Source organism: Anolis sagrei, chromosome 5 (assembly GCF_037176765.1).
Source record: "Anolis sagrei isolate rAnoSag1 chromosome 5, rAnoSag1.mat, whole genome shotgun sequence".
In the NCBI taxonomy this organism is placed as follows: Eukaryota; Metazoa; Chordata; class Lepidosauria; order Squamata; family Dactyloidae; genus Anolis; species Anolis sagrei.
The window spans coordinates 81,345,875-81,358,308 of record NC_090025.1 but is presented as its reverse complement, the minus strand read 5'-3'; the positions used below and the strand labels follow the sequence as shown (position 1 = coordinate 81,358,308).

The window sequence follows — 12,434 nt, the reverse complement described above, 5'->3', positions numbered from 1 at the left end:
TTAGTGACATTCTAAATGTCACCATGTGGTGTGCGGTTTTTAAAAAACCCAAAACTATGAATGACCCCACTGAGCTTAATAAGAATAGGCAGGAAGATCAAGGCATTATTTTGCTCAAAATTTTGCATGTATTCTTTGTCTGTAATAATAATTTTTTTGACAATGTATCATTTTGACTATCTCTTTAATCTTCATAAGCCCTCATTTCAATACATTACTGTAAAAGACACTGTAGATTTCACAAGGCTTAATAGAGCTAATTTCCAAATTTCAAAGCAACTGAGTGACACCTGGTGATTTCTTTGCTTTTAATATAGATGGGAAACTTCTCTTGCAAATCTGGTGTTTTCTGACCAATATCTTCAAATTGCCACGAATGTTCCATCCACTTCTGTGTATGGTTTTGGAGAGCATCAGCACCCATCCTTTAAACACAATATGAATGATGTAACCTATGGGATGTATTCTAGGGACCAGTCTCCAAAGGTAAGCCAATTAATTTTGTCATCTTATACTTTTCCCTAGACAAATCCTTTTGATTTTTACATCTTTTTGTCATTGTTACTAGGGCTGTGTAATCATTTTGGCTGAGTCTAAACTAAATCAGGGCTGAGTTGGTCTAATCTGGCCTAGATCCAGATCAAATCAAATGAACCTGATTAAATTTTGAAGCCACTTCGCAGTATCTCTTCAAATAGACCATAGGAAATTTCCAATTTATTTATTTTATTTATTTGCGCATTTCTACCCCACCCTTCTCAACCCCCGAGGGGGGACTCAGGGCGGCTTACAAAAGGCACAATTTGATGCCTACACAACAATAAAAATAAAACATATATAAACAGCAATTATAAACAATTATAAACAATTAAAACAATCAATTTTACATCACAAGCAATAAAACCAATCTCATGCTCACGTTCGCCAGCTCAGAATCCGTAAATTCATTCCACATTGTCAGTTCCTATCAATTCTAGTCGTCATTGTCCTTTATGTATCTGCCAGGTTACCCAAAAGCCTGGTCCCAAATCCATGTTTTTAATTTCCTTCTAAAAGAGAGGAGGGATGTCGATGACCTAATTTCCCCGGGGAGTGAATTCCACGGGTGAGGGGGCCACCACCGAGAAGGCCCTGCTCCTCGTCCCCACCAATCTCACTTGTGATAGAGGTGAGGATGAGAGCAGGGCCTCCCCAGAAGATCTTAAGCTCCGAGGCAGGACGTAGAAGGAGATGCGTTCGGACAGATATGCTGGGCCGGAACCGTATAGGGTTTTGTAGGTCAAAACCAGCACTTTGAATTGTGCTCGGAACTGAATCGGCAGCCAATGGAGCTGCAATAACAGAGGGGTGGTAATTTGAAAATGAGTTATTGTAATTGTTAGATAGCAACAGTTGTTGTGTTAAGCATATTTCAGTCAACTCCAATGCAGAAGACACAATAACATTGCACCCAGGCAAGAGGGAAAAAAACCCAGAAAAACTTTACTCTTATCAGCAGAATTAAAACATAAACTTGCAATATTACAAACAGTGCAACAAACTTACATAGTCTTTGTAAGCAATACATAATAAAGCTTCTTCATCTTCATCCAAATGAGAGAGCAGTAGAAATGGTTGAGCAAAAGGCCTGAGCACAGGCTCCTCAGAGCAAAAGCTGAACTGTATTCTAAACACAAGACAGTTATACCCCACCGGGTGTGGTCCAAACTTACTAGTTGACCTACATTAGCAGCTGCACATAATAATTAACAGCAGAAGGTTTTCTTTAACACACACACACACACACATTTAATCCTGTGATGACTCACTGTGACAACAGTATTACATGTTGCCTTAATAACTGATATTCTGTTCCTTCTGTGGATGGGTACATGTGTTCCTTCTGTGGATATTTTTTTTTGTAAAGGACTGGTCTTTTTTGGCTTTCTTTATTCGTTTTAATTGGTACTATAAACATTAAAACACATGCATCAATCTAAGAAATTTGTTTTATGAATTCTAGAATGGTTTAGCAATTAATTGATGGTCTTTTATAATATTAATGTATTTACTTCAATGCTAGTATTTACAGTTTCTGATGGACAATGAGCTAAAATGCATTGTGCGGCCTGTAATATGAAAATATGAAGCAATAGTATGAGCTACCTTTTATATTTCAGATGTATGCAAATCTGTATGGCGTCCATCCCTTTTACATGTGCATAGAGAGTGATTCAAATGCTCACGGCGTCCTCTTCCTTAATTCCAATGCACAAGGTATTTAATCGTTTGTTATTAATTGTAAATAATTAAAGCAATTACTTTTGATGCTAATTGTAAAGAAATCATTGTACTTTTATCAATGTAGTGAGCTATGATGCAGTTGATATCAATCAGTTATGTCAAAGTAGTGAGCTGAGGTGGAAATTCCATGACATATCATCTCTTCATGAAGCTAACATCCCACTTAATCCATGGCCAAGCCTGAACAGAAGTGCTCCATAGTGATCCAAATTGCACCTGGTCCTCCTGTCCGCACTGTGCTAAAGCCAATTAGACCTAACTCTGGGGCATCTCCTGGCTCTTTTTAAACTTGGGGTTAATCAGGGTTAAGCACTGATAAGCACTGGAAGTTTCAGGATGTCATGAAGACAGTCAAGAGCGACTGCGTAGTGAAGACAAGCCCTAAGTCATGTTGAACTAAATGATTTAGGACTAACTGCTGAGCATGGGTTGCAACCTTAGAACATCTTTTTATATTAGAAAACCCATTAGATGAGTGCATATATCTTTGGGCTTTCTTATTCACTGCTTGCTTACTTACTTCGGTGATCCCTCATTGTCCAAGTAGGATAGTCCTCCAAGATCGGTGACCTGGTGGTGGGTACGTAGGTGACTGTGGAGCCCTATTCTTAACCTGCATGTTCTCCTACAGTGAGGGCATTGGTTTCCAGGTGGAAGGCGGTTCTGGTTGGGGTTGGCTTGACGCACCTTCCTCTTGGCATGTTTCTCACAGCTGACCTCGAGTTGGAGTGCTCAAGGGTCAGGGCTTCCCAGTTCTCAGTGTCTATGCCAGAGTTTTTAAGGTTGTCTTTGAGCTCATCTTTACATCTCTTTTCCTGTCCTCCAACATTCCGTTTTGCATTCTTGAGTTCAGAGTAGAGCAACTGCTTTGGAAGATGGTGGTCGGGCATCTGGACAATGTGGCTGGTCCAGCAGAGTTGATGGTGGAGGACCATCACTTCAGCGCTGGTGGTCTTTGCTTATTCTAGCATGCTGACATGTATCTGCCTGTCCTCCCAAGAGATTTGCAGGATTTTTCGGAGGCAACCCTGATGGAATTGTTCTAGAAGTTGCATGTCTTGCAGGCGTATAGCAGGGTTGGGAGGATAGTAGCTTTACAAAAAGCACCTCGGTATCCCTACGGATGTCCCAGTCTTCAAACACTCTCTGCTTCATTTGGAAAAAAGCTGCACTCACAGAGCTCAGGCAGTGTTGTATTTTGGTGTCAATATTGACTTTTGTGGAGAGGTGGCAGCTAAGGTAGCGGAAATGGTCAACATTTTCTAATGTTACACTATTGACCTGCATTTTTGGCATTGGAGAGGGATTGGCTGGTGACTGCTGGAAGAGCACTTTGGTTTTCTCAATGTTCAATGACAGGCTGAGCTTCTCGTATGCTTCTACAAAGGTGTTTAGAGCGACTTGTAGGTCTTCTTCTGAATGCGCGCAGATGACGTTGTCATCAGCATATTGGAGTTCTATAACAGATTCACTGCAGTTGAGGAAGTAACTACCACAAAGGCATTTCTTTATGTCAGCTACTGCCATCCAAGCCTGGCCCCAAATATTTTTCTATTTCAAATAGAGGACAAGATGGTGCCTTCCATGTACTGAACCTAAGCAGTATGTGAAATCTGTCCTCATTAAATCTGTCCTTAGCATTGGTGACAGGACAATGTCCTTTGCTGAATCTAAGCAGGCTAGTTTGGGGGTGTTGCCCAGGCTCCATGACACACACAACTCCTATCACCTTACTAATATTCCCCACCCTGCAATATTTGTTGTCTCATCTGAGCATCTCTACCTAATAGATGTGAAGGAACACCGTGTGTGCACTGTTGCTCACCTGGATAGTGTACCATTGTTAGCTCTTAGAACATAATTTATTATAAGATCCTGGTTATTTATCACACTGTGTGTAAATATAAAATATATGGCTAGATCCAACCTAAGTCAATTGTGTGTCAATTGTCAAATTAATTGAACAAGGTGGCTACTGCCAACGTGTGTTGTATTGGTTTATAAGGGATAACTAACTTGGATTCTAATACTTTTCTGGTCATACATGAGCATTTAATTATGTGTTTCCAACTTTTATAAATATTGATGGAGAAAGGCCAACAAAATAGTTTTATATCATTTTTTCTAAATGAATTAATCCAGAATACTTCATTTCCTGAAGTAATTTTCTGTGTTGAAACTTTTAAGACTTTTAACCCAGAAGTTTTTAAGATCTTTATTCAAACTCAACCACAAGCTTTTTATGCCAGTATTTTACTGAAACCATTAAGCATTTGTACCTGAATAATTCAAGCCTGTTCAATAAATGTTCTTGTTATTTTTATCAACTAATACCAGCCTCAGTGTGAATACCTTTTGTGGTCAAAGCATTATTCAAGTCAGCTTTCAACAGCCTCTAAGAAAACGATAGTGACACAGTGTGGGTCACAAAACCATCTCTCAGCATAAACTCAGCCTGTTTATTATTAATATGTTGGCAGTGGTAATCTTTTGAAGAATCATTTTAAGTCTCTCAGATCCAGTTGTTCCCAGTTCCTAACTTTTAAACCTCACTACCTCTGAGGATGCTTTCCATAGATGCAGGCGAAACATCAGGAGCGAATGCCTCTAGACCATGGCCATATAGCCCGAAAAAATCTACAACAACCCAGTTTTAAATAGATAGTTGGTTCAACAACCATACTCCCTCTATATTTTGGTGAGCTAGTCTGTAGTGGAGGTGTTATCGTTATAACATGCATTTAAAATTCATGTATTTTATTTGCAGAAAATATTTCTCTGCAGAAATATTATATTCTGTACAGACAAATCTTTCCAGAAAATACTCTTTCAGTGCAAATCAACCATATGCAATTTTTGCAGTTGAAAAATATAAACAGAACAAGTTCTGAACTGTGAAGATTCCCATTGATCCAGGATTCTTCTTTCCAAAGTTTCTTGACACTGACAAATATAGGGATTTTAAACTATTTTCTGAGTATTTTGAACATTTTTTCAACTTACATATTGTTATCTAGAAGTAACTTTCACTAAATGGCGTGGGGTTTACTTCCAAATAGTTTGCACAGTCATAGCATAATTTTGTGTGCTTCTTGTAGGCATGCTTGTCACTTTATTTTTCTGTTTAACACACAAAAAGTGAAAAGCATCAAAGCTAAAATTATGCCATGAAATCCCAAAAGTCCTCATTCTCAGATTCCCAGAAATTGCAAAAAGCTATCTAGATGGATGTTCCTTTTTCATAGTTAACTGACACAAAATGTGCCTGTTTCATCCAAACAAATATGATTGACTGTTAAAAATAGATGCTTGTGATGGGGGGAAAATGAAGTTGATTTTTAGAAAAATCCTCAGGGGTTTATACAATTGAAATAACCCAATTTAGAGTTATCCTGTATTCTGTTGATGAAGAATAACTCTGCCTGTTGTCATGGTCACCTTCTTGTATTAATCTCATTCTACAATTTTTGCAGAAGAGAATCTTTCCTATAGTGATGAAATGCATGTCTTATCTATGGAGAGCCTGCCAGAAAAACATATTTTGCAATCAGATCTATATTCATGCATTGCTGAATATATCTTTGGGGGGCGGTGGGAAAGAAAGCATTAGCTAGATTGGTAGGTGACGTCTGTGCATTGTAGTCCAAAAAGTAACTTTCCCAAGTGCTTCTTCAGAATTACCGGTTGAATCATATCATTTCGCAATCCTTTGCTCTTTTGCTTCTGTGCTTCTGTGTGTGCCAAGCAAGGAGTGTCAGGTTCAAGTTTGTGAAATGTTAGTTCTGGCAGTGAACTTGCTTCGTGGAATGTGTGCTATGATTACATGAAGAGTTTGGATGACCTACTTAGCTGTTATGAACAAAAGACTCCAGCTTAGGGGGGGGGGCAGATGACCCCGAGGCACTTGATGTTGAAGGCCACATGTCTGTTCTCTTTCTTCAGATGTCACTTTGAGTCCAGAGCCATCTCTGACCTTCCGCACCATTGGAGGAATCCTCGACTTCTATGTCTTCTTGGGCCCAACCCCTGAAAATGTAATCCAGCAATACACAGAGGTCAGTTGCGAAACCAGTTGTTGTTGAGAAATCCGTTTTGGCATGAAAAGTCTTTACTTGTTGGCACAGAATGCTATCAAAGCTTTGTGTATGTGAAGGATTATATTACACTAGCAGAAATGAAAATCAGCACATGGAGCAGATAGGATAGTAGAGGCCAAGATGAAGTACTTTGGCCACATCATGAGAAGAAAGGAAAGCTTAGAGAAGACAATGATGCTGGGGGAAATGGAAGGAAAAAGGAAGAGGGGCTGACCAAGGGCAAGATGGATGGATGGCATCCTTGAAGTGACTGGATTGACCTTGAAGGAGCTGGGGGTGGTGACGACCGACAGGGAGCTCTGGCGTAGGCTGGTCCATGAAGTCATGAAGAGTTGGAAACAACTGAAAGAATGAACAACAAAATTTATTTACGACATTTATATGCCACCCTTCTCACCCCGAAGGGGGCTCAGAGCGGCTTACAAGATACATATACATACTCCACCAATGATAGAATTGGCTCAAACTTCCCATGTGGAAACCCCATGACCATCAGAAAATACTGTTTTTCTTATAGCCTTTGGCGACCCCTCTGACACCCCTTCGCGACCCCCTCAGGGGTCCCGACCCCCAGGTTGAGAAACACTGACCTAAAGGAAGCACCGATTTTCTTTTCTCTCTCTGCTGCAATGCTGCTTCTGGCCTTTTTAAATTCCTGAGTGGGAAAATGGCGGCAGTAGCTGCCAGAAGCAGCTGATCCTCCTGTTGTGGTGCTGACACTTTCCATTTTCCACAGAATGACCCTCGACTTGCATATGAGTCATATCAAAGTTAATAATTTGGGCCCAAAACCCTAACCTCGACTTTTACATAAAGTGGACATATGCACAAATACATATATATGGAAAATAGAATTCTAAGAATCCCTAAGCTCCGAAGCTTTGTTTTGTAATGCACAAATGGGAAGGCAGTGCAACACGCCAGAACCATATATTGCTGCATCTTCCTCCTTCCCAGCTCAACTAGCAACCTGAAAGGAAGAAAATGTGTGTGTAAAGAGAGAGAGAGAATTGTGAACTCATTTCTGATATATAAATTAAACAGCTGAGCTGCAATGCACTCAGAAGCATCTTCCTCCTTAATATTATGCTTATAGCAGGCTGACTTTCTAAGCCACTGTTTTGCACCTAGCTCTAGCAGATATAGCTCCAAGGGTCTGAAGATCAACAAAGTAGATCCCACCAGAATGAATTTTGCCCATGCCTGCTTGATAGCATTTCTACCCAGCTAAAAATCAATAGGCAGGTAGGAAGAAATGGCTTAAAGCTATTCCTTCCTTTATCTGAAGGTATAGACACCCATGCAATGAATATATATGAATGTCTGGCTTGGCCATGATGCTCAGGGAGATTGAAATGATCCCCTGTGGTTTTTGAGAGTGTCCATTTTTTTCCCCTGAGATGCACAGTCTGATTTAGACATGGCAAAAAGCCATCACTGGCTTATGATGGGAAATTATATCCCTATACAATGAGGTACCCTGTTCTTCATAGGTTTGTTGACATTGTTTGATTCTGCAAGAAGGCTGCAAACTTAGAAGAAGACTGAAGATAGTGGGAATCATCCCTGGACTCACACTTATGACCTCATTTGTTGTTATTTATTTGTTTATTCGCTTCCGACTCTTCGTGACCTCATGGATCAGCCCATGCTAGAGCTCCCTGTCGGCCGTCACCACCCCAACCTCCTTCAAGGTCAAGCCAGTCACTTCAAGGATACTATCCATCCATCTTGCCCTTGGTTGGCCCCTCTTCCTATTGGCCATCACCACCCCCAGTTCCTTTAAGGGTGAGTCAATCATTCTAAGGATAGCATCCATCCATCTTGCCCTTGGTCAGCCCCTCTTCCTTTTTCCTTCAATTTTCCCCAGCATAATTGTCTTCTCTAAGCTTTCCTGTCTTCTCATGATGTGACCTCTAGTACTTCATCTTTGTCTCTAATATCCTTCCCCCAATGAGGAGTCGGGCTTTATTTCCTGAAGTATGGACTGGTTGGATCTTCTTGCAGTCCAAGGCACGACATCATTACATGTGAAAAAATAAGGCGGTTCACTCATTGAGCCTCACACCTCTTGTCAGATGATGTAGGCTGACTTCGGACAGGGTTCTGTGGGTGACCTGGGGTGGCAGTGTGATAGGACTGTGCGCCACCAACACAGTAGTAATGTGTTTCATTAGGAACAATAGGGCTACCATGGAATTAAGCTACGTGGTGACACTTCCCTATGTCCAAACGCATTTCCCTCTATGTACCATCGCGGAGATTAAGATCCTCCGGGGAGGCCCTGCTTTCCGTCCCGCCATTGTCACAGGCGAAATTGGTGGGGATGAGGGACAGGGCCTTCTCGGTGATTGCTCCCCGGCTATGGAACTCCCTTCCTTGTGAGATCAGGTCAGCCCCCTCCCTTCTGTCCTTTAGAAGGATGGTAAAAACTTGGCTGTGGGACCAAGCTTTCGGGACAGGGCAATGAAGCGACAATGGTAAAGACGACAGGGTCAATTGGATTTGATGCGGATGGCTAGGACGGTTTTAAATTGCGTTATTTTAAATGGTGTATTTTAATATTTAGATACATGTTTTTTAATGTTTATGTATTGTACCCAGGCATTGAATGTTTGCCATGTATATGCTGTGCTCCGCTCTGAGTCCCCTTCGGGGTGAGAAGGGCGGAATATAAATGTTTTAAATAAATAATAAATAAATATGTGTGATGTGGAAGCGTCAGCTGCTGGCTGGAGTGCCAGGATTGCTCTGCTAACACCCCAATTTGCCACAGAGGCTTGCAAATTACAACGCTGGACCTCATCCATGTGATGGGATCTTTATATGAGGCAGTGGGGAGAAATGGCTTGTATTTCGAGAGAACTCTGTCATTTTATTTATTTATTTACCACGTTTATATACTACCTTTCTCAGCCCAGAGGCAACTCAGGGCAGTTCACAGTCAGCAACAATTCGATGCCCCCACAATTAAAATACAATTAAAACAGATATAAATATGATTAAAACATTTAGCATCTATATAAATAAAAATGTAATGTTCGTTTGTGGGATTCACAGAACTCAAAAACCCCTGGATGAATTGACACCAAATTTGAACACAAGACCCCTAACAACCCAATGTATGTCCTTCACTCATTTTTTTTTTTGGTTTTGTCATTTGGGAGTTGTAGTCGCTGGGATTTATAGTACAGCTACAATCAAAGAACATGCTGAACCCCACCAATGATGACATTGAGCCAAAGGTGACACACAGTTCTCCCATGACCAACAGAAAATACTGGAAGGGTTTGGTGGGCATTGAGTTTGAATTTGGGAGTTGTAGTTCACCTCCATCCAGAGACCACCATGGACTCAAACAATGATGGATCTGGACCAAACTTGGCACGAATATTCCATATACTCAAATATGAACACAGATGGAGTTTGGGGGGAATAGACCTTGACGTTTGGAAGTTGAAGTTACTGGGATTTATAGTTCACCTACAATCAAAGAGCATTCTGAACCCCATGAACAACAGAATTGGGACAGACTTCCCACACAGAACCCCCATGACCAACAGAAAATACTTAAGGCCACCCAGTCCAACTCCCTTCTTCACCAGGGCAAGAAAACGTAATCAAAGCCCTCCCGGCAAAGAGCCATCCAGCCATAAATATAAATTGATATGATTCACACACGGGGAGATATACTATCATAAACTAAAGAAGGACAATAGTATGTTGCATATTCCAGAGTAGGCAATCCAGACAATCTCCACATCAACACTGGCAAAGAAACAACAAGAAATACTGTTTACCCACAAGCATAAAGAAATTACATATATTAGAAACCAATGCTTTCTCATTACTTTATTTTCCAGATCACCAGACTGGGCCATAGCAATGCGTGGCAGGGGATGGCTAGTCTATATAAATAAAATTGCAATTTTCATTTGTGGGATTAACAACTCAAAAGCCACTGGGGGAATTGACACTACATTTGGACACAAGACATGTCTCAGGCCAACGAGTGATCATCACTCATAAAAACACTGGGAAACACAGCAGAAGGGACTTAAAAAGCCAAAAAATAAAAAAGGTATTACAATGATATAGACACACACAAAACACATATACACAAACAGGGCCACAGCAATGCATGGCAGGGGATGGCTAGTATAATATAAAACCATACAAAGCCATAAAAACATAATCCTTACTAAAATCATTATCCAGTTGCATCGTCGAATCATACCGTAGTTTCACTGTTTTCATTTCGTGTCGTTCTTATGTATGATAATTTCAGTTTTCTATGTTAATGTTCAATGAATTGCAGTATAATGTGAAAATTCCTTTTTAAATTGTCAAAATACCTACTGCCTTCAGACTAAATCCAATTCCAAGTCTCAGTTAGAACAGACACACTGAATCAATTGCAGACTGGCAAGTTAACACTTATGTTGATTCAATGGTCTACTGTGGCCGGGACTAGCAACTAAATTTAGGTCCAAGGCTGTGGGTATTTAGCAGCATGCCGCAAATGGAGGCATTGAATCAACTGGTTATTCAAAACATTGCTACAGGCCATTGATTCAATGGTCTGCACTATTGAAAATAGAGATTGATTTACTCCTTGGTGTTTCTATTATACATTCCGATTTTTTTTCTTTGAAAAGGGCTTTCAGATTTTAAATTAGAGCATATGGAACCCAAATTAAACAACCACCTTTAGAGGAGTCGTTTCCCACCCCTTGCCCACACCCCATGTCTAAATTTATAATTTCTCCAGCCAGGGAAGGGAGCAGCAACTGAAAATAGTACTGTATGTTAACCTTGTTTTCAACTGGCAACCACCAGCCATTTAAAAATCACCCTTGTGTCTGTGGAAATATAGGGTGGGGCTATAAAAACAGCATAAGCCTTACCTCCTATTTCCTGAATAAATCTGTGAAAGGTGCACTGTAATGGATATTCCCATATTCTGTGCTTCTGTGTGGCTCACAGTAGGAAATCGAAGGATGGGCACTGAGGTAATTTCACACTGAAATTATTTCTGAAGCCAGCCTCCTGGAAAGCTTTACAATGCCTGGTTCTATTATTAGAATATTATTAAACTGGTGACTGTTGATCAGGTCTGCCTGTAGGGAAATAATTTATTTTGATCAGCTCTTAACCAAATTCGTCGTAGCCAGTTACTTTCCTTTTTTATCTTCAATGCCTATGGTGTCTAGTTAGAGAGTTAAGGAGAGACCTGCCAAAAATAAATGTAAGGTCAGTTATGTTTGACATGGATCATCAATGACCAAAATTATAGGCTTGGGCGGTTTCGTTCATTAATTTCGTAATTCGTTATTAATTCGTATTTAAATTAGCTTGCGATCCAATATTGAGCCATGCAGGAATAGTGTGAGGAGTAAATTAGATTCGAAACAATTTTTTCAATTTATTTCGTAATTATTTTGTAATTATTTTGTAATTATTTCGTAATTATTTCGTAATTATTTCGTAATTATTTCGTAATTATTTTCGCATGTCTTGTGCAAGTTTATAGTTGTTGTTTGTTTTATCACACCAACAGTCATCAACAGAGGGAGAGGAAAGCTTCAGAAGTTCCCCCTGTCCCATTTGGAGGTTTTTTTAGCATATTGCGCATTTGCGTCCGCCATTAACTAATCGATTCGTAATTTTACGAAATTTCGTATGTTTCCAAAAAATTTAAAGGAAAATTTCGGAATTATTTAAAAAAACGAAACGCAAGGGCCCCCTAAAAACAAAACGAGTTTAGAACCAAATTTTTCCGTGGTTACCCAAGCCTACAAAATTAATAAAATGAGTGTATTTTAGTATGTTTCAGTATGATTGCAAAATCATTAGTTCAGAGAAAGAACACCAGTAGTATTTCAAATTCTGCTTGTGTTTAGGTATCACAATAACCATAATTTGGGGCAATGGTGTTCGGCCTTTGATATTTTGGATTTTAAGTCCCAGAATCACTTGGGTTATGTTAAGTAAGGACTCTTAAATTGAAGTCTAAAACATCAGGGAGGCCAAAGGCAAGCATGGGCAAACTTC

General features: G+C 40.0%; 1 protein-coding gene across 1 annotated transcript in view; it reads left to right on the top strand.

Annotated features, from left to right (window-relative positions):
• The window catches only part of LOC132777231 (sucrase-isomaltase, intestinal-like), a 183,243-nt gene that overhangs the window by 51,834 nt on the left and 118,975 nt on the right, over positions 1–12,434 (top strand). The window contains exons 5-7 of the mRNA XM_067468804.1: positions 318–486; positions 2,160–2,256; positions 6,226–6,338. Of these exons, the coding sequence (XP_067324905.1) occupies positions 318–486; positions 2,160–2,256; positions 6,226–6,338 (379 nt within the window). The remainder of the gene's footprint in view (positions 1–317; positions 487–2,159; positions 2,257–6,225; positions 6,339–12,434) is intronic.